The sequence below is a fragment of the Monopterus albus genome, unplaced genomic scaffold, assembly GCF_001952655.1.
Source record: "Monopterus albus unplaced genomic scaffold, M_albus_1.0 scaffold1.1, whole genome shotgun sequence".
Classification (NCBI taxonomy): Eukaryota; Metazoa; Chordata; class Actinopteri; order Synbranchiformes; family Synbranchidae; genus Monopterus; species Monopterus albus.
Window position 1 is genome coordinate 1,244,157 of NW_018127881.1, and position 22,218 is coordinate 1,266,374.

General features: G+C 40.4%; 2 protein-coding genes across 3 annotated transcripts; one reads left to right on the forward strand and one right to left on the reverse strand.

The window, feature by feature from the left end:
- The first annotated feature begins 779 nt into the window (after nucleotides 1–779).
- tespa1 (thymocyte expressed, positive selection associated 1) lies at nucleotides 780–9,570 on the forward strand. Of its 2 annotated transcripts, none has more exons than XM_020601922.1 (12): nucleotides 780–1,130; nucleotides 1,926–2,113; nucleotides 2,251–2,293; nucleotides 3,251–3,291; nucleotides 3,979–4,032; nucleotides 4,868–4,907; nucleotides 5,417–5,467; nucleotides 5,648–5,740; nucleotides 5,994–6,202; nucleotides 6,345–7,528; nucleotides 8,442–8,520; nucleotides 9,118–9,570. In XM_020601922.1, the coding sequence occupies exons 2-12, from the start codon at nucleotides 1,969–1,971 to the stop codon at nucleotides 9,207–9,209; spliced, it is 2,031 nt and encodes a 676-aa protein (XP_020457578.1). In that variant the 5' UTR covers nucleotides 780–1,130; nucleotides 1,926–1,968; the 3' UTR covers nucleotides 9,210–9,570. The 2 variants fall into 2 exon arrangements, with proteins under 2 accessions (XP_020457578.1, XP_020458398.1); XM_020602742.1 differs by lacking the exon at nucleotides 780–1,130 and adding an exon at nucleotides 1,148–1,225.
- A 1,729-nt stretch (nucleotides 9,571–11,299) lies between these two features.
- tarbp2 (TAR (HIV) RNA binding protein 2) lies at nucleotides 11,300–16,445 on the reverse strand. The gene is made up of 7 exons (XM_020607280.1): nucleotides 16,263–16,445; nucleotides 15,071–15,385; nucleotides 14,741–14,810; nucleotides 14,440–14,557; nucleotides 13,313–13,440; nucleotides 12,822–13,017; nucleotides 11,300–12,048 (listed from the first exon to the last, which is right to left on the reverse strand). Exons 1-7 carry the CDS (start codon nucleotides 16,313–16,315, stop codon nucleotides 11,891–11,893), a joined length of 1,038 nt encoding a protein of 345 aa, XP_020462936.1. The 5' UTR covers nucleotides 16,316–16,445; the 3' UTR covers nucleotides 11,300–11,890.
- Nucleotides 16,446–22,218: the final 5,773 nt, after the last annotated feature.

Genomic DNA, 22,218 nt, shown 5'->3' on the forward strand with positions numbered 1-22,218 from the left:
GTTACCAATAGTCATCAATAAAGGAGTGAGATTAAATCAGCAGTTCACCACCAAACATTAGCCATATTATGTTAATAAGTCAAAAATGTTCATTTACAATTGCATACTAATCTGTTAAAAGAATACTTAAGATTCCCTGCAGTACTTTTGCAGAAGGTCAGAGGTCAAAGAAAGGGGTTTATTTGAGGAATTTTCATGATGAACTGAAGAATCAAACAAAGCTGCAGGAGGACGAGGACATTCGTTTTATTGGAAAGTAGCAAGTTCCTCTAAAACCTGGTTAACTTCTTCAAGTACAGGGTGGGCCATGGAAAAGTAGCCCCGAGCATGTGGATTCTTTGGGAGGCAGGCTACTTTTCTGTGGCCCACCCTGTACAACCCTACCACAAAAAAATCAGTCCGCTGCAGTCTTTAATGAAGCACAGTGAACTGAAAAATCCAAGAGGCCTCTTGGATGAGAGGTGAAACGTCTTCCACCTAAAGTCCAGTTGATTTTTTTCAGCTTACTATGACCTGGATGACTGAGAATCTGCACGGACATGAAGCACAGTGAGAGAAATAGAATTTCCAGTCAGCTCAGTAAACATCTCTCACATAATTTATTCATATTTTCACCTCTTGAATAGATTGTAAATACAAATTAAACATTTTTTTTATATCATTGCTATGGGGAATTGCTTTGCGGTCTATTCGAGGTTATAGTTTCCCCATCTCACAATTACCTGACTATTATGATTGGAATCATTTCTGCTGTGCAGTCAACCTTTACCGCTGACATTTCCAGCAGCCAGTTTCAGTCTGTCAGCCTTTGTTTCTGCAGGATGTGTCGCAGCTGCTTCCCACGCAGATAAAATTGTTGTATTTCAGATGAGATGCAAACTCACTTCCTACAGCCTGCTCAGACCCCGACCCCTATGATGATCCACGCAAATTCAAACTGACACATAGCTGGCATGTTTCACATGAAAGAACCAGAAGCTCTTAATCGTACATTAATCGTTTAAAAAGCCGAAGCCGACTGGATGTCGTTTAACAGTTTGCTGAAGAGCGCAGATAAGTTTCGCCCTGCAAGAACAGGAAGCGAGAGAAAGAGCGCCACTGACACAGAAGTGAAACCTGCGCCGGGGAAGGTACAGCTGCTGCTTTTCTTCTCTACACTTTGTTCACTATTTGACTTAGTGTAGGGGATTATACATATACAATATCTTCTTTAGGCAGCTAAAACGTAAGTTAACAGGTATTACAATCTGTAGACACCTTGCTATGGAGAAAGTCGCATCCATATGGATGACACAGTGGAAGACTTTTGTAATCATGAAAACCGTCCATGTTTTTCTAAAAGTTATCCTCATTATTACCATAATCAGTATAAATAATGTATATCCCGCATATCTGTTATGTTCTTCAAAACTAGCCTTTTATCTAAACTAAGGTGTTGTTTGATGGGGCTTCGCCTATGTATTAGAATTATAGTAAGTTAGGCATTATAAGTTTTTATTTAAATTCATTTAGATATAACTGTCACCCTTGTTTTTGTATCTGTTCATATGTACAGCATGCCTGCTTTTACTCTATGTCACCTTGCATAATTCTTTTATATGTACTGTACCTGTGTTATTGGTTTAAGCTGCTGTTTGCACATAATTTGAACATAGTCACTGTTTTATAATGTAGAAACAATATTTTATTTAGCTGCTTTTGTAGTTAAATGACTAATCAACTTGACTTGAATGATGAGATTCTTTTAGCATAGTGGTAGAGAATGTCAATCTGTCACTGGAGAGTCACACTATAGTCTGCTGTTTCAAAGACTTGTCAGACATTTCAGTTCATAATCCAAGTCATAAAAAGTCTGACTTTTAAACAAAGCATCTGTGGAAAAACTACAACATATTGTTAATATCTCATCTCTTGTGTCGCTGTAGCTTCAGTCCCACGATGTCATCCAGCTGCTGGTGAAGTGAAGGAATGGAGAGCCCGTCCTCCACAGCGAGGCGGCGCGCCTGGATCAACAGCAGTCGACAATGGCCCACCGTGGAGGAACTTGACCCCGAAGGGCCGTTGTGCAGCCTCCCGTCTGTCTCTATAGCAGATGATGATGTCTTTTCGGATGGTAAGTGCAAACTCAATAATGAAAGAATATGTGCAAAATTAGTACAAACCGTATGCATGTTTGTTAACAATTATGTTATTACAGTTATGAGTAAAGAAGCCTGTCATAGTAGTGTTATACATGTGTCATTTCCACAGGATGCGTCACAGGAAAGATTGCCAACTGGCTCCTGGACTGTGGGTGAGTCGGCATGTTTTATTACTTTTTCTTTGTAAGATGATATTTTTTAGCACTGAGTCTCCCAGGCTCTGAAGGACAATGTGTCAATCACTGGAAACTGGTTTAACAAAGAACAGTTAGTAGAAAGTGGAAAGTTTCTGAGGTCAGGTGTTCCAGGAAGCCGGCATGGTAAGGTAGCCACGGCATTGTTTTCGCCACAATAACCTTAGATGATGCATTTTTAGAGTTCCATTGGAAATATGAGCGTCTTCTATTTCTTAAAAACAACTTTTTAAAACTGCTCTGAACTGGCTTTTGCTGAATTGGCATAGTTTGTGCCCTCAGTCACTCTGCCAATGTTCAGAGTCACATGCAGACCACTTTTTAAGTATTAATTATGATAAAAATGTTGCTGTCAGGATACAGATGCCAACTTTTTAACCAATCTTCTAGTACCAAGGCTGTTTCACCAGCCCAGTGATTTTTTTTTTTTATCCTTGTGGTTTAGAGTAAAACAATATTATAGGAAATACCAGTTCCTTTTTCTGTTATTAAACTGAAGTAGAAGAGGGACATCAGTACACAGAGACATTATTTAATGTCTCTTATTGCAGTCATTGAAAATTACTTACTACATATAGTGTGTCAGCATCTAACACTAGGGTATGTGTAAAAGGAGTGGAGTGATGGTTTCTGAGAACTTAGCATGAATATTACCAAATAGGGTTCGACATGTCGAGCTAAATGTTACTCAGAATGTGAACATTTATACAAGAGGAAGCTGACAGGGCTTGTTAAGAGCTGATTAGCAAGTAGATCTGCATGTAGATGCGGTTATAGCCACCAGATGCAGATATCTATGCAAACGCAAGCACTTATTTGATAGAAGAAGCATCCTGATAACACTGACCAGATATTTACATATGGGTGTGTGTGTGTGTGTGTATTTGTGCGTTAAACTTGAGACGTGTCTTACAGGTCAGAGGCCTGCTCACAGAACACCGGTCAGCTGAGCTTTGGTGAGTATGAACTGAAACAAAGCTTCAGCGTAGCATTTACTGTAACTCCAATTAGAAATCTGTGACGCACTTTACATACTTACATAATTTACTGTTACATTAAATGCAAATCCACTCAAATATGTACAATTTAAAAAACAACTTTTCTTTGGACTTTAACCCTGTCTGTACACATCAGTAGTGGTGAAAGAAATCCTTTATACTGCAATATAAAAATAAATGAGGTTAAGGTGATGCATTGTAGATGACACTAAAATATTGTAAACATACATAAGTATTATTAGTAAAATGTACAGTATTTATCAAAAGTCAAAGAACTCATAATTAAGAAAAAATGGTCCCTGTGACTGTTACTCTAGGAAATGTTATATTATTGGCTTATTAGTAACATTTTACTGTAGTAGTGGAGTGGTTTAACTGGTAACAGTATAAAATACAGTATTTGATGAGCCTGTCCTATGTTTTGTATGTCAAATCTTGATTTTTAAGTCAACTTGTATCTAAAAGTTGTCAAATAAATGTAGTGAAGTAAAAGGTACAATATTTTCTTTATAAATTGTAGCGGTGTAGAAGTATTATGTAGCATGAAATAAAAATACTAGTACGAGTACCTCGGATTTATATATAAGTACAGTTCTTAAGTCAACAGTATAATGTGCAACTAGTGATTATGTGCCATCTCTGCAGAGTCTGTGCTCAAAGCCAACAACTTTGATGATGACCTGAGTCTCGGTGCTGATGGTAAGCATGCACACACACACACACACACACACACACAGGAAACTAGAAAAGCAGGAAATGTCCTTATAGGAAAATGCTGTGTACATTCTGTAGCATATCACACTGCGTTACTGTGCTTCTGCCAAGTATTGTTTGAGAAGGGGAAGTGTAGGGTAGAATGTACTTTTTGATTAATAATGCAAAAGTTAATGATTCATAAATGATTTCAGTTTTTATAAATAAACCTACAACTATATGGCCTTATCAAGGCGGCAGATAGAATATTAACATCAGAAAAGAAAGTTATGTGTTTGTTCTGTCTTTCGTCACAACCAAGCTTCAGTTTATTTTACAGTTTAAGTGACAAAGTGAACATATATACAATAGAGGTAGTACCACAAAGGTCAAGACGTCTTTAGTACAAAATATATAGGTGTAACACTACACCCTTTATATCCATTTACCTTTATATGACAAACAGCTGTGGGGGTAGCTGTTGCATGGGAGGGTGGGTCACTGGTGTGTGAGTGTGAATGACTTAACAGTGTGAAATTGCTTTGAGTGTGCTTCAAAGCATAAATAAGCGCCATACAAGTGTAGGTCTATTTATCAAATGACAAACATGATGCAAATTTATCCTTGAGTGGCATTGTGCCACAAGTTGACAGCTGTTTTGACAGCTTCTGTCAACATGTTTGGGCACAAAGTGATACTGGATGTACCGTGAAGCTAATCCAGATTTTACCAGGGTAACCCACTTGACACACACTGAGCACACAGATACATGGTGCGTTTATATAGAGGTAGGCTTGCAAATTAACTGTGAAACCACCATTCCTCTTTCATTCTGTTTCAGCTTCTGAGTTAAATGGTGGAGAAATTACATGTGAAGATGGGTGAGTAGAAACTATGCTCTTATAGTTGTACTAACAATGAAACAACAAGAAATGAGGAATGTAGTGCTTTTGAAAGAGTGAATATTAGATCATAATAACCCATTTTGCTTTAATCATTCTGCTGATTGTTCTGTATTTTTAACTTCCTTTTCTGTTTTCCAGTCAAGAACACAGTGCATTTAGAATAGAAATGAAGTGTCTTTGTTGTTTCTAACGTTTCAGTTGAATCTAGAGGCATACAAATATATTTGTGTCTCTTCACTGATATCTTTGGTTCCTGTTCACACCCCTGCACGCTGGCTGTTTCTGAAATGATCCAAATGTGCAAAGGAGATAACACTCATTTATCACTTGGTTGCAGGCTACAGTGTGGTGCATTGTGTAGCTGTTTTTAGTTTTAAAGGAACAGACATGAAATTATCTGAATGTAGTAAATCAGTATTTACAAAAACCCAAAGAATGAACTGGTTCGGTTTTCTTCTTTGTTTCTCTCTGTGCTGACCATGAAGCCTCACACAGCATTCCTCCTCTAGACCGCGTCATGGCCGACTCACTAGCAGGTCAGTCATCTTCTTCCTCAGCCCAAACTGTGCAGATCACAACACATCAATAAGCACTACTTGTACAGTAGCATACAAAGGTTTGGTAATAACATGAAGCTTAATACTTGAGATCACTGTATGTTTTTTCTGCATCTAATATAAAGATGCATTATAACTTTTTCATGCCTTTTCATGCAGCCCTCATCCAGGACTATGTCTGCCATCGCTGAACTTGGGACACAGCATGGCCTCCAGCTGCATCTCCACTTCCACCTATAAAACTACATCAAGGTGAGGCTTCATTAAGAGGTTTATTATTCTGTACATCTGAAGACTGATAACCAGGCTCTGTTCTCTTGAATGACCTGCTGGACAAGTTGCAAATTTTCATATTAGCTTTTTTCCTTATCATTTCTCTTTTTCTTGCTTCCAGAATACCAGAATTACCAGAATAAAACAGTTTATATTGTTTCTTTTTTGTTTTTAATAGTATTGGTTGATGAATTGGTTTGTGGCATGGTTCATTATTTTCTTTCACACCCAGTATATCAGAGGTCCTGCAGATGTGTTCAGAGGATGCAGAGGAGACGTTGTACGAGCTTGGTTTTGGTTGCGATGAGCCACAGGTCACTGTTCGCATCCCCACTCGCTTCTTCACCTTCCCCTCTCAGGCTCAGGGCATTAACTTCCGCCTCTTCCTGGACTCACAGATATGGCGGATACGAGAAGAAGACCCCAGCCTCTCTCTTGCTAGTAAGTCTATGGATCTGTGAAATCACTCACCTTTGTCATGTGAGTTGTGTAATATTGTTTGTTGTGTGAAAAGGTGACCTAATTTTGGAATGTAGCAAATGAGATCTGGATTACATTAATTTACATTTTATTCTTTCCACAGGTCGTTTCAGACAAGTTCAAGTGCTCACGGCAATGGCCAACGCTTTCTACTCCCTCTACTCCCATGTGTCCCGCACCCCTCTTCAGAAACTGGCCACACCTGAGTTTATCTTCTCTTCTCCTGTTGAGAGGTTTGAACGCTTTAGAAGCAGCGTTCGCAGCGAGCCGCGTTCTCCGGTGGACAGGCTGAAGGACACCGTCTCCAAGATGTGTCTCTACACAGGCTCTCCTCGTGGATCAGACTCCACCTCTCCGCAGCCTTCACCCAGGAAAAGGTCCAGCCTCCCTGATGTTGTGTCTATACTCCAGGAGAAAATCAAATCTGGACCAGTCAAGAAATTGGATTTGGGGGAATATAATAGGAGTAATTCAGCTGTGGATGCTGGGCTAATCATGGAAGGGGATAAATCCTGTAATGGTGGGAAAGAAGAGCAAACACAGCAGACTGTGGTTGACACCAACATTCCTCAGAATGGAAATAAAATCAGTAAACACGCAAACAAGGCTGATGTCAAACTAACAGACCCTGACAACAGGACTCACAGCGTAAGAACATCTCTAGCATCATCATTATCAGGAGAAACTGTGATAGAAACAGATCATCAGTTTCTCTCATGTCAGCCAGAGCTGGACTCATGTTCCATTCAAAGCGATACAAGGACAGCTGATGCGAAACGCATTGTCAAAGCTACTTATGATCTAATCTGCCCTCAGATAGTTGAGAGTGTACACCAGGCACCTTTCTGCTCTCAAGATACACATAGTCTGAAAAAAAACACCTTACCTCCTATCTCCCCTGAGACAGAAACCATAGATATATCATGTTCTGGATTACACAAACTCCATATACAAAAAGCTGCCTCTGAGCACGATGAGGACTCAAGTGATGTTACCTCTTCAGGGGAAGCCAAACAGGTGGATGCTTCCAGATCACTTCCTGTCCTAACCCCCAGTGGCTGCTATACCCAATACTACATCACTGTGACGGGCTGGGAGGGGGACGGTGTCTCTTCCTGCTCCTTGAATATACCACATTCCAGTCATACTTCAGCTGTTCCACCTGTCCAGACAAGCGAAGAGTTATCTGAGGAGGGGAGAAGCCGGTACCTAAATCCATTCACACACCAGGGCCTGCGGAAATTCTCCACTAACCTACAGCAGGTTAACTCTTTTGAGCTGGAAGAGGTACAGTAGTGACACAACAGTACTATACATGTATAGTATGTATGGAATGTACACATGGATGATTGTGGGAAAGAAAAGACACTGAGATATGTTTCTATTTTTAAAGGAAAGTTTCACATTTTCTCCAGCTCCTGTTTCCAGTATTTGGAAAGAATCAATCACTCAGGCGGTGATAAGATTAAATGTACAACACTTACCCCTCAGTCTAGGTTAAAGTCCTTTATCGTAATGATACTAAAAGAAGTGGCCTCTACTCTCTACTGTCAGCACAGTGCCTGTTATTGCTCCTTGACATTGTTATTAAATCCTCAAAATTATTTTTCTATAGTTTAGTTTAGTTTATCTTACAGGCAAAACATGATTGTAAAATAGTGAATAAACGGTAGTTCCATTTATTCACTAGTTTACAATCGTGTTGTGCTAAATGGTCCACAGTGTTCATCAGTGATAAAACTATATATTTATTGCTCAACCCCATTAGTAAACAAACCAGTCAAACCAGATGTACAGTACAAAATTCATTAATTAATTAGATGGAACATTGTGGTGTGGTGTATGAATATTAACACTTTGTAACAATTCTTTAGTACATTACTTGTGTGGTGTAGAAGATAATTATTTAAGAATGTAATTATGTAAGAATGTTAACACTGTTATAATTTTTTTAGTATATTACTTGTGTGGTGTAGAAGAGAATCATTTACGGCTTGCAAACCAATGATGGTAAGATGATGTCATGGGGGAGGACTGGATAAGTCTGACTTCTTCCTACTCCATTCAAGCATGTACTAGGTATAAGCAAATTGATATTGGATTATGTGTACAATCATGTGTGTTGTCATATCAACTGTCTTTACATGCTTGAAAGAATAAGAATAAATCAAATCAAAATTGGTGCTTTTTCTCTCAATAGGTGCACAGTGCAGGAGAGGAAGATGTTGGACAGTCAGAAGCTTTGAGAACACCGTTGTCCACAGAACGTCAGTACAATGGTACAGAGTATTTGGAGAGTTTTGCATGAGTAAAGAAGGATATAGTCAGTTGTTACAACTGTTGCGTCTGTACACTGTCGTCATAATTTCAAAAGAGCTGTTTCTAATACAGCGGCAGCTTGTGTGGCTACCAAATCTTATTCATTGTTCATGTTCATTGTTATGTATGTGTGAAGGGTGTTGTTGGTTAATGCTGTAACAGCTACTGTACCCAGAATGCAACATGCCTCCTCTGAGTGTTTACACAAGAATGTTTCTATAAAGGTGCAAACAAATTTGTTTGCACAGACAATTTCTTGCCAGAATTGAATAATTCACTTTGGTCTCACTGTAGGCCTTATACTGAAGTAAAGCATGGCGTAAGAAATTAAACAAGTTTATGTAGAAAAGACTGCATGTGTCAAAATTAATTTATTTGGTAAGGGAGCTTTATGACTCACAGGCACATGCAGATACAGGTCACTGTGCAGGTGCACTGTCACTGGGAACATACTGTTGTGCCTTTGTGTGTCTATTCAGGTCAGACTGCAGCTGCATTTGTGCAGTGGTATGCAGTGTATGGAGATGTTGCCTGACTGTACTTGTGTCCTTGTGTAGAAAAAGTTGTCCGGGACGACAGCATCCAGTCAGACAGCAGTGGCTACGCGGACGAAGAAGTCAGTCCCTCATCAGATGGACACAATAGATGACAGAAAACCCAGAACTCTGTGTGAAAAGTAGGGTTTTCTCACCGATGGACTTCTTCCTCCTCCTGCATTGAAGCTCTGACTTTATACAACTGATGACTTGGAAATCGAATCCAGGCAAAGGCAGTAGTCAAACAGGCCCAGGACTATGGTACTACAGTATAAGAGACTTGGTCACATGCAAAGAATTACATTTCATGCAAAGAATTCATGCAAAGAACGTCACGTGCAAAGAATTATGTTTCTTCACAGTGCTCATGCCGAGTACAGAATATTGTAAATGCTTGCATATTTAATACATACAAGATTTTTATGAAACACTGTGTGGATCGTATTTGGACAGAATGGTAAATCACTCTGGAATGACAGCATATTCAATTTGTTACAACAGTTTGTAGTAAAATTAATAAAAAAAAAAAAGTATTGCAAAGTGGGTGGCATTGTGGTGCAGCGATTAGCGCTGTCACCTCACAGCAAGAATATTCTGGGTTCGAGCCCTGGCTGATCCATTGCCTTTCCGTGTGGAGTTTGCATGTTCTCTCCAGGTGCTCCGGCTTCCTCCCACAGTCCAGAGACATGCAGCTTGGGTTGATTGGCGACTCTAAATTGCCCATAGGAGTGTGTTCGGTTGTTTGTCTCCATGTGTCAGGCCTGTGATAGACTGGCGACCTGTCTGGGATGTACCCCGCCTCTCGCCCAATGCCAGCTGGGACTGGCTCCAGGCCCCTGACCACCATCATCAGGATAAGTGGTACAGATAATGGACAGATAGATTTTATAATGGACGGATGGATTTTATTAGTCAATTTTACATGAAGCTTACATTTTAGTTCATAGATTTCCTAAAACGGGGGAACATTTTCTACTATCCCAACAAAGATGTCTATCAAAATTTAAAATGTCAGCACTGATAACAATGGTGTCAGTAGGTAAAATTAAAATTTTTAAAAACTTACTGTAAAAACTGTTACTGAAAATTATGCAGATCTAGCTTTCCAGAGAATAAGGTCAGTGTTACATAAAACTCACTGTACAAGATACCAGTGGAGGTGAAGGTGCAGAAACATGGTCAGCCTGCATTGTACAAAAGGCTATCTTTTCAAATAGTGCAAAACGGTTCACTATTTTCAATACTTACTTCAGCTGAGTGCACAGCAGTGTATTGACAGTTATTCAAGTACTGTAAGGTAGGTGGTAATGAAACCTTACACCAAGACACAACAGGAAATCTGAGAATATAATGTGGAAAATCACAGTCATGGGTTTTCAAATACTTTTACAAGAATCACAGTCACACTGATTGGAAAAAAAAATCACAAATTATAAATGAACAACAAGCATGAAAGCATAATTTATGCAATTACTTTGAAACTTCACATAAGAATATATGGTAGCTTTACTTGTGTGGTCCAAGGTATTTGAAGTCAAAAGTAAGGCTTTGTTTAAGGATCCAAGATCAATGCTTTATCAGAACACTCACAGTACTTTTACCTGTTTCAGCCCAAAGATGAAGCCCTTTGTTTTGCACAGAAGTGGATTTGCAAAGCTCTTAATGCAAAGATTAGGAACTAAAAGAAGGCCAATAGAGAAAATGATTTGAAATTTAATTTTAATGTTATTTCAATTACCCTCAGTGTTCAGAAGTGTGAAAGCATCTGATCATTTTGAGAGTTCCTAAAATGTCCAAGAGCTACAAAGGGCAAAATGACTAATACTGTAAAGGCAAATTATTTTTAGTCATGTCAATAATATTCATCACACTTCTACTTCAGTAAATGCCAAACAATAATATGATATAGAGGGTTCATTTGAAACCAAATTCAGCTATAAGGCTAAACAAAATTACATGATGCATTTCAACTTGAACTTGAGTTTTAAAATATGAAGAGAATATTGTCTAAAATTCAAATCTTCGAGGCAAAACATTAACAACATCACAGAGACAAACAGCCTGAATTTCTGGGGTTTGTACTAATATATAACAAAAGCCATATTTGTCAAGGCTCATTCTAGCTCTGGTGGCTTGACTAGCGCCGTTGTGTGGCAGCCTTTCGCCATGTGTGTGTGAATGGGTGAATGGTGTATCATCTCCTGTAAAGCACGTTGGCCAGTGCAACACACTGTGGAAAAATGCGCTATATAAATACAGTCCATTTACCATTTACCATGTGTATAAGGGTCAAATAATTATACTCTTCTGATCTTTATTCAGCAGTCTCTTTCTCTCCGCATTTCAGGAGCATGGCTATTTTTACTTCCTTCCTTCCATTAGAGCAGCCATTAAATGAAGCATCAATAACTGACGATTCCATAGCTCAGTTCTAAAAACCCCTTGGACCATTTGCTTTGGCTGCATCGGAGTTACTCTCAGGTATGTGGGAACTCATCGAGGAGAAACACCATTTAAAATTCCATACAAAGACTTTTTTAAACTTTAGATTTTATACAATTTTAAATATGCAATTTTGGGGCAACTAAAGCTTCATGGGCAACAATTACTAAACAAAGTGACCAGAAACCAGGCTCCAGGGGTTTACAGGGAGACAGAAAAAGTGTCTCGTTTCCAAATATGAGGTAATTCATGTTGTCTGAACTCATCACAAAGGTGCCTCTGCTGTCCAAGGTGGAAATTTATCCTGGCATTGTGTGATGGAGAGTTCAAGTCTGTGAGGAGGAAAATGATATCACTTCCCTCCAGCCATGATTTTGAGGTATTGCAGTGCATTGTGGGCTGCGCTGGCTCGAGCTGCATCTATGCTCGTAGCAAAGCCGTGGCACACTGTGACTGGCTGTGTGGACAGCTCCACCAGACACTGGCACAGACCGCTTAGACTGCGTTCCTCTGAAACAAGAAAGAACAAGAAGCTTAAAATCTACCACACAGTTCTTAATGTCCATTTTATTTTGTCTGTCATTTCTTCAGCAGCAGAATTTAGCCTGAATTTGACTATAAAACATAATTCCTCCCTCACTGCTGCTTTGGACAGCAGCTGATGACATGTCAGCCTTCACATCCATTTGCCTGAAAAGAGCACTGCGGTATATTTCAGTGGCATGTCACTGACAAATATTATCTTCATTATTAAGCTGATGAGCACTTTGATAATTACGAGCCTTTGTCATATGCTATAAAATGGTACACATGCACTAAACTAAGTCTTTTGTAACTTAAGGCCCACTTTTGATTGTAAAACAAATTTCAGAGGACCACCTTCCCAAGTATATGAGAAAAAACATAAAATACAACACAAAATAATTAAACTTGGCTTGAATATGTAGCCCACTGGTTGAGAATGGCTGCACTAAACTGAGAGCACAGTTGCAGTCTGCTTCCTTCATATCTGATGACAGTAACTAAACATCATGCTGATGATGCTCTGCAAAGCCATAGTCTGTGCAAGTGGTGTAAATTGGATGTGAAGGCAGTAAGAGACTTCCACGCCAAAAAAAAAAAAAAAAATCACTTCATAAATGCACATGTAACCTTAATTAAACCCATTATTACTATAAAATGCAGCTCTTCAGGTATATGGCCTGTGATTTTCATTCAGTGTGGTGCTTGGCAGAAGTGGATGTAATTTTAATTTATTCGACCGCAGCTCTCTGTGAACTCACCTAGATCCAGGTAACTGACGTCAAAGCGCTGCTCGACAGACAGGTCACTGAGCAAAGAGCAGAAGTTGCAGTCAGAGGGCATACCCAGAGGGTGGCTACGGAGCTGAAGGATCTTTTCTCCAGCAGAGTTACGCAGAGAGTCCCATGTGCAGCTGAAGCCTTTACTTTTGCCGGACTCAGCTCTGCTCCCCAGGTGCTGTATGCAGGAGAGATGACGGTCATAGCAGTTAATAAACATGATTATTATCAGGTCAGCTTATGGTATCCTGCATAACATCTGAAGGACAAACAACTGGAAATGGATGACAATATTAAGCTCTATGTATATAAGATTAAGGAAACATAACTGGAGATGAAGAAACTACCTCACTTTCGTTTACATAGTATGTAGGGTTGTGCAGCCGTTCCTGTACTTTCACAAAGATTTTAACATGCAGGATTTTCATTTTGTACTGCAGCAGGGAAAAGGTTTATTTCTGCTTGTTTCTCACCATGGTGAATGTGTCATCTTCTGTGTCAGCGTCATTGCTGGTCCTCAGGTCTACTGGGACATCGTGTATATGTGATAACATCTTAGCTGCTGCGTTTCTCTTGGCCAGCTTCTTGGACGTACCACTTCCTGGAGATGAACAGGAAACAGGACCTTAATATTTCCAACTCTGCGATGGATTGGCGACCTGTCCAGGGTGTACCCCGCCTTCGCCCGATTGCCGGCCGGGATTGGCTCCGGCCCCCACCGTGACCCCGTTCAGGGACTAAGCGGTAGAAAATGAATGAATGAATATTTCCAACTATTAGTGGCACCTTAAGCTGTGCCAGAGACCAGCCAGTACTCTTGTAATTCCTGAGTGTAGGTCAGTGAAGGCGAGAAACTATTCAACACCCCTGTAAAAGGCAGCATGGTTGATTTTTTCCATCTCAATAAGCTGTTTTTGTTGTGGTTTGTGTCCTGCGCTTTTATTTTTGGTTAGACTTCCTGTCATATGTAGGCTTGCCTGCCCCAGCTTTACCCCGGTTCACAATCACCATTCATGGTTGTTGTCCTCTGGTCTCCTGTGTATATATCCTCCTTCGTTCCCTCAGTCTGGTTGCTGGTTCATTTTGTCTCCGTGCCTTGTTGCCCCCGTCCTCTGATTGTTAGCTCCGTTCACCACACCCTGCTTGTTCATATCCTCTTGTAAGTTTGACACTGTCTGTTGTTTGTGTTCCTGGCCTGTTCTTTTCATTAGTTTCTCCAGTCTTGCTTTAGTTTCTTACCCTGCTCCCTGACTTGCTGTTTAGTTTAGCATTTTGGAAGTCTTTGTTTGTCCCAGTCAGGATGAGCCTATGTATTTTTCCCCATTAGTCTCATTCTCTATCATTTAATAAAGCCCTACATGGACCTTCCCCTTGCCTCGTGTCTCTGCACATTGGGTCCTATCTAGCCCTTAACCATAACAGCATTTTCTGTCAGCATTATTTGATAATTAGCATTAAATGCTTGAATGAGTCACATGGTAAAACATTTTTTAAAATCACGAAAAGCAGATATGATCTAAACCAGAGACAAAAAACCTACACACACACACACACACACACATACAAAACGCACACTCTGAGAAAGCAAAATGTATTTTACCGATTTCTACAAATCTCTCGACTCTGCAGGTCATGGTAAACTCTTTGCGATGTGCTGGACCAGACTCCTGGGTGACGGTGTACTCTGGCAAACGCCATCCTTTCTGCACCACCAATTCCTGGCAGAGAAGAACACAGACAAATATTATTTGAAATATAAAAAAAAAAAACAAAAAGACATGAAACAAACTATCCAGATAACACAAACTGAAGGAAGGACTGGCTAAACAATAAAAGTATTCATAAAAACATCATAAAGCAACCAAAGAGGACCTTAACCACAATAGTTTTTGTTAGATCACCTGCAGAGCCCCTACAGGGTTACATTCAGACTGCTGAGAAGTGCCTGAGGTCTTCATCTCTGACTGGCAGCTGCAGAGAAGATGAGATAAAACAATTCTGAAGAGGAAGTAACGAAATCACGCAGACCTCCTGCATGTGTTAAATGCTGAAACATTCTACATTTCAAGCCATTAAATGTACAGATCATACTGAGATGCTATATTGGCTAACATCAGTTGATTCTGGATCCACACTTCTTTTTTTTTTTTACAATGTAGTTGTCAGTGTTATCATCATCATCATTTTAACTGTAGAGCCAGTGGAATTAAAAACAAAAAAAGGAAACGGACCTGTCTCCATCAGTACACACATCAACCCCAATAAATACTTCTACTCCAACACCAACTCCAGCGGGCCCACCGAGGCCTCCCTTGAGCATCTTCAGAGCAGCCTCGGCTGCTTTGTGCTTGGCTGCCTTTTTACTGGGCCCTTGGCCGGTGCAGCTGATCTCTCCGACAGAGACACGGAACGTGAAGTTGGGCTGGTGGGCCTGTCCCTCGGCCTTCAGCAGGTCATACACTGGGGTCTTGCCTATCCTTGTTCCATATTCCTGCAGCAGACTGATGGGCGTCTTTCCGGGATTCACAGCCAGCATTTGCTCAATACTAAACAGGAGACAGCACAAGCATGTGATAGAATGTTGACAAAAGCATGTCGAAATTAGACTCAGGGGTGTCTTCTTCATATCTTTCCAGACACATTTATAGACTTTCACATAACTGTGTAACTCAGAAGGTTTTTGACTTTTTCCATTTGCTATGGCTATATTCTTTTACTTTTTTGTAATGATCAAATGAATGCACCGAACTGAAACTAATCTATTTCACGTGTCAGTTCACCTAAATTACAAAATTAGTTTTAGTTGCGACCTTGGTTGAAATGACTGTCTAATCTTTTCATACAAAAAGTAAATACTATGTACAGAAAGAAGCAATGCTTCGAGAGAAAATGCCTTGCAAACATCTGAAAATGCAGGGTGACAAGATGCAACAACTCTCACGCATGTGCATTAATACACAGTGTATTGCGTATTGCGGTCTGTAACCACTGTTTATACAGTGTGTATAAACAGTATGGACTGCAATCTTTAGTCAGAACAGTTAACTGCTCGGAGTTTGTGCTTTGTCTTGATCTTTATAAAAGTACTGTAAATACTGGTACGGAACATGAATACAGTTATATATTTGGCTACTTATGTCTAATAGTCCCTGTAAGTCTCTGGGTCTTTCTGGCTTTAAAAAGATCGTCGCCGCCGTCGTCTCAAACGTGACCTCTGTATCACACTCGGACACATAACGTTACACTTTATTTTTAAGATAGCTGAGTAAAGTCTGTACTGACTAAATGTCGCCATGTTAGCCAGAAATAAAAACCATTAGCTTCATTTCAGTAGCCGTTCAGAAAGTCTACAAATGAATTCTCAGACGGACCACTGCCAGCTAGCTACAGTGCTATGCTATCTTAGCGTCTGTGGAGATTCACCTGGAGCACCCGGAGTTTCTCTTCCAGCTATCCGATGCTGTCTCGTCGTTCATTCCCTATTTCACACAGACAGAGCCGGTCGGTTTTGGATGGTAAATCCCCCACCAAAGCAGACAGTCTGCTTTCATTAGACAGTATTTCTATGAACAGATAATTATGCACTGACATGTGAAGAAAAGATAAAGCCCCGATGCACAAAAAATACAGAGCAATCCTTCAGGAGCACGGATATGACGTATGAAGCATCGCCGTGAAACTCATTCTCATTGGTCCGATTATTCTTGGGTTAGTTCATTTTGAATATCGAGATACACCGACGGAGGACTGACAAGACGAAGCACTTGATACCACTGGTGTATTTTTTTTAAATCAGCGACACCTAAAAGCACCGAGGACCTTACAGTTGAATCTATCTATCTATCTATCTATCTATCTATTTAGTTACATGTAAGTATAGACTACAGCAATAAAAGAGCTGTTGTACTCCAAAACTTTATTGCTGGCTCTCTGGACAATTATTTATTATGACTAAAAAGAACCAGAAGAGGGAGACAGTCGGTTGCTGATGTGCCCAAGCCTCACTGCCACGCTTTTGTTCGTGCTTTTGGGCCTTGGGATTTTTGCTACCTGTCATTTCCACCACTGAACCAACGCGGAAGCACGGGAAATGTAGGTATGGTTGTGGATAGGTCTAAAATGACTATAAAGGAGAGCTTGAACCCAGACATACTGCAGGAGGTCTACTAAAAAACTTACAATATAATACTAACAACAGTTATACACTTTCCCCCTAGAGTACCAGTCAAAAGTAAAAAGGTGCTTTACAATGGGAAATCATTTTGGCGCCACAATTTAATTTAATCAAGCAATTAAAAGTGCCACACATTTAATAGAAAGTTTTAGGTCTTAACAAAAGTCAAAGTAGTGCAACTGTATGAAAGCAAAATACAATACAAGAAAATAAAATCACAGCTGACAAGATAACATGTTGAATAGACAGAAATCCTATCTATACCATCATCCTGGCTATACTTTAAAGTTAAGAGTGTGCATTGTGTGTAGAAATGGAATTACTTATAGAATAACAGTACAGACTGACAACCTTACTAATTTGGGTCCAGTTTCTCTGTTTAGTTTGAATCCCTTGGTGAATACCCAGTGGAATCATGCAGACCCTTAAATACTTTTAGAGCCACAAGCTCAGTACGTCCTACCCAACTAATGTAGCAGCACTTCCATAAAATATTTCCGTACATTTTCCACCTTTCCATCATTTCCTTTATTTCTGTGGCTGGACAATTAATCCCATGATGGTTTGCTCATAAACCCCTGCTGGCTACTGTCCACTAGAGCTTGGATTCTGATGGCTTCATTCACTGGCATCAGTGTGTCATTGTGGAGAAGCACAGTTCGCCAAATGCAACACAAAGAGAGCTGGTCCTGACAATGAGTAAAGCTGTCTTCCATTTGAACTTCCAGACCTACAATCAATACACCATGATTTATCAGTGACCAGGGTATACCCCTCCTACTCATTATACTTGTTTGTTTGCTTGTTCTTCAGGTCTTGATTTGTCATTGAAGGACCTAATGTATGGACCTATAGCATTACAATTTAACTGTTTTTTCTGAGCTAGCGGTTAAATCACTGAATGAATCAAATCTGAAATGAATACTGTCTTACCAGTTACAATATATTTCATCCAAAATGTATGCACACATAGAAATACATACACATTTTCCTTTTCACTATCTTGGCATTGCTATGTGTGGTTCATTGGTTGCCAAAGTCATCAGTACATATCTTCAACCATGGGGCTGTATGAATACGCTTTTTCCCTCCTTCCACAGTATGATGTGTTTCCTTTTTTGTGTGTGTTTTGATCCCTCTCCTGCGGCCGAGCTGTGCTGTGGTGAGGCGCGGGTTCGAGTGGCGCTCCTGTGTTATTTTTGGCAGCAGCAGTGGTTGGTGGCTGTTGAGGAGAGAGGAGACAGAAGGGGGATAGCATGAAGCCCAAAACCGAGGCTGTTTAAGGGATTTCTGTCTGAAGGAATTGCTTTGTAATGATCAGAAGCTCATTATGGATCTGTGCGTGTGTGCACTCGTGCATGACTACGCGCACACACAGAGAAAGGATGGCATGCACATTTGTTCATTTAACAGTTCACAAACACCTCATATACATGTCCTCATTTACAGACCACACACTCAGAGTTGCTAAATTGTTTAACATGTCAGCTTAGTTTTTCATAAAATCAGCTCCATCCATGTTTGATGAAACATTAAATCCACCAACAGATTTAAATATTTGTCTTTATTTATTTATCAAAGTTACTCTGTTCATGTCACATGGGAACCATTCCTTGTTTGTTAACCACTTTGTTAATTTTGTCTCTCTCTCTCTCTCCTCTGTGGGAGTCAGTCTGGGACATGCTCAGGCAACATGCAGTGTCAGACATTCACGCTCCTCCGTCTACGCTTCTGAAAACACCATTTGAAAAAGATTTTCTCAAACTCTATTCTTGGCCACAGATCAAGAGAACATTATTACTCTACTTTATTTATTTATATATTGTGGTGATAGTGTGTGTGTGAATGTATGTGTGCATGGCTATGTGTGCGCGGGTGAGTGATATGTAACTGTGTATGCATGTGTGTTAACCCACAAAGATATTTCAATTTCTTCAGAATATTAAATAAACATGCAGCAGCAGCAGCAGCTTCAGTGAAGCGCTGCTTGCCAGTGGGTTTTGGGTTGGATGGGTGGCGGTGCTGGTGGTGAAGGGGGAGAGGGGGTTTGTGGCCGAGGCTCTCGGGGGGTGAGGCAGCTCATGGTCAGGGCCCCCGCCGGACACACTGGCGCCTCGCGCTGGAGGACTTCTGAACCACCACACTCCTCCACCAGAACCCTGCCAGCCCTGGCTCCCTGCTCCTGCTTCCAACCCAAATCACTCAGTTCTCTTTCTGCAGTTTAACTCTCTCACTGTGTCTGTATCACTCTCTCTCTCTCCTTCCGCTCTGGCTCTTATTCCTTGACTTAGTTTCCTCATTCAGTTGATCCAAACCCCGATTCATTTGCCATTTGGCTGCCTTGTCTTTTCTCACTTACTGTACCGCTGTACATTTAGTGGCAGATCTCCCTGATCGGGTGTTCTCTGGCATTTCTTCTTCACTTTAAACGTTCTAGTGAAGTATTTAGTGGCTTGAATTTAGCAAACAAAAATGGGCTGTATGTAAGTCAGAATAACATCAGGATAGTAAGTAGGAAAGAACAGTTTATCGCCAGATATCTGTAAGGGTATTAGATTATAATGGGCCATTAAATTTCTAAAGGCTTTTCTGACCATCTCTAAGAGATAAAGGGCTGCTCCACTTGTTAATGAACAAACTTTCCAGTGAGGCTGAAATCAAATAATCAATAAGTGATTCCCCATATGTGAAATGAATTTTCAAATTCATGTTAAATGATGAGAAATACTTGAGATAAAGAACAAGCATGCACTTTATTCAGGCCTCGTTGACAAATGTGGTTTATCAGAAAATCCTAACTGCACCTACTGCTGCATATAATTGAATTTAGGATGTCAAACATCTTGAGTAGAGTGGATATGTCTATGTGTCAGACATACAATTTTCTTAACTTAATTTTCCCCTGGAAGCAATTTGTCATGTGGAGGCCATTAAATGGGAAGCATATTATCTTTTTAAAGGGGCACAAAGTCACCCACAACCCTCCCACAGTGCCTATAAACAAAATAGCCTCATTTAGTGGTGCATTTAATGGGCTGGGCAGCAAGTGAGGACTCCCTTTAAATTTTAAAGGTAGTTCTCAGACTTGAAAAGGCTGATGACACTGTTTGATTAGGATAGGAAATATAAAGAACAAGTCTGATGGTGCATGGCATGCCAACTGCTGTCCATTTTGGCAAAAGAGAGGGTGGTCTAACCAACACCAGTCTAATAATGACTCGTATAGTGCAGTGAGGAGAGACAGGAAGAGGTGCAAACAAAATACAGCATTGTTGCATCAGCTGGACTCAAAGGTCAGTGGCACAATATACTTCATAAATGAACAAAAGCACTCGAGGAATGACTGAGGCACATCTTTTGTACTTCTTTGTAACATGGTGCTGCTTCCTCTCCTGACATGTAAACGCTGGCTTTAAATGATAAGCAAAGTAGGCTTAGCATAGTACATCTGCAAGATAGCTTGACCTTTTTACCTCTTGCCCTTTCTTATCTGTTGTGTGTTCCTCTTTACCCCCTGTTTTATGTAGCTTGACCTCTTCTGCTCTGCAGGTCATGTTATGGTTCACTCAGGTTAGTTTACCTTTCCTCTTTGCCTCTGAGCCTGTGGGCGTACTGAGATTCTTTTTCCTTTCTCCCTCTGCTCTGCTACAGAAACCCAGTCACACCTGCAGACACCTGTGCTTTTGTCCTGCCTAATGCCTCCCACAATCCCCCCACCCTCCACACACAGGCAGGGAGTAGTAGGCCCTCGTGCCCGTGGCTATGTCAGAGCACAGTCCATTGTTTTACTTGACTACTCAGTCAGGACCAGATAATAGCAGGAAAAGGAGGTTCATTAGCATTTTGTTCAACTCACCTTGATGAGTCAGTCTCTCATTTTAAAGCGCTGGAATCTCAGTGTCTCATAAATTTGAAATTCACTAAGTCTAAGTATATATAACTCATTAAGTCTTATGACTTAACTAAACACTGGTCGAGTGACTGTTTTAAAATTGTTTCTTTGTGCTTGTTAAGTTGGAAATGGGCTGTATGATGGGATTCTCTCGAATAACCTTTTTAGTCCTATTAAGTCTGCAGTGATTTGATTTAGTAAACGGAGAACGGGGACACAAGTGGGCAAACCATATGGAACAGATTGTCCAGCTTCTGCTTTTGCTGCTGTGTCACTGCATGTATATTTTCTTTTTATGAATGTATTTGAAGCAACACTTAATGTTTCCTGGCTTTCTAAATAAAAGAAGTAAAAATAAAGTTAAGGCTACAGCGTGCCACCACCACTGCTGAGGGAGTGTATTTTAAAAATGCAGAAAATACCAGTAACAGCAGAGGTTTTAAAAGCCACTGACCATCTTCTAAACCCCCCCACCCTCACTTGCTCGCCTGACACACCCTACCCATACCTCATTCTCCCTGCTTGCCTTTTATGTTGTGGACTCGACCGTGCGCCCACTTCAGACCGCCATAAACATTTTGGTCCCTGATGACAGAGTCGGCCTCAGGACGTTTTATATAAATTGACCTCAACTACAGCTCATTAGAAGCCCTAAATTAAAACCATGCAGCCTGAGAAGTGTAACTGTTACTTCAGGGGGGTTCCAGCCGTACAGGTCTTCACTGGTCTGATGAATAACCTTATTTTTAAATATCACTTTTTTCTAAAGCTTTATGACTGGTTAGGTAATGTGATTTTCACTGGTGTGTGTGGAAAGATTTGAATATATCTCTAAATATTTTTACATGCTTATCATTTGTTTAAAAACATCACCTGTTAACAGCGTGGTTGTTAACATTATACAAACTCTCATAACTATTTCTCTAGCACTTCTATAGAACACAGCACATCTGTTGCAGGCTTGATTTAATCTTTCCTGAGGCTATCTCTCTTTTATTGCAGAGTGGGTAGTCCGCCCACCTCAGGTATTTTTATTAGTCTGCAGTATAGCCTGAATGACCTGACAGAAAGACACGAGCGCTATTTGCTGGGACATTTCTTGCAGATTTTGACTGGAGATTTTTGACAGTCAGGAAAATGCACTTGATGGTCAGCCCAGCTTCTTTTCTACATTTGTATCTCCACATCATGTCTTTCATCCTGATTCCTGCCCTAAATGGGGTCCTTTGTTTGACCACCTCCCTCAATAAACAATACAACCACAACTTCTCTGTCCTAATCCCCTCTTCTCCTCTCTCCTGACTCCACTGGAC

Excerpts from the sequence above, each read along its gene's own strand:
- tespa1 (XM_020601922.1), top strand. The coding sequence starts at position 1,969 with ATGGAGAGCCCGTCCTCCACAGCGAGGCGGCGCGCCTGGATCAACAGC. Across the intron at positions 4,033-4,867 it reads CCTGAGTCTCGGTGCTGATG|CTTCTGAGTTAAATGGTGGA; the intron begins GTAAGCATGCAC and ends ATTCTGTTTCAG. Across the intron at positions 5,741-5,993 it reads ACCTATAAAACTACATCAAG|TATATCAGAGGTCCTGCAGA; the intron begins GTGAGGCTTCAT and ends TTTCACACCCAG.
- tarbp2 (XM_020607280.1), bottom strand. The coding sequence starts at position 16,315 with ATGAACGACGAGACAGCATCGGATAGCTGGAAGAGAAACTCCGGGTGC. Across the intron at positions 13,441-14,439 it reads CGAGAGATTTGTAGAAATCG|GAAGTGGTACGTCCAAGAAG; the intron begins GTAAAATACATT and ends GTTCATCTCCAG. Across the intron at positions 12,049-12,821 it reads CGTCAGTTACCTGGATCTAG|AGGAACGCAGTCTAAGCGGT; the intron begins GTGAGTTCACAG and ends TTCTTGTTTCAG.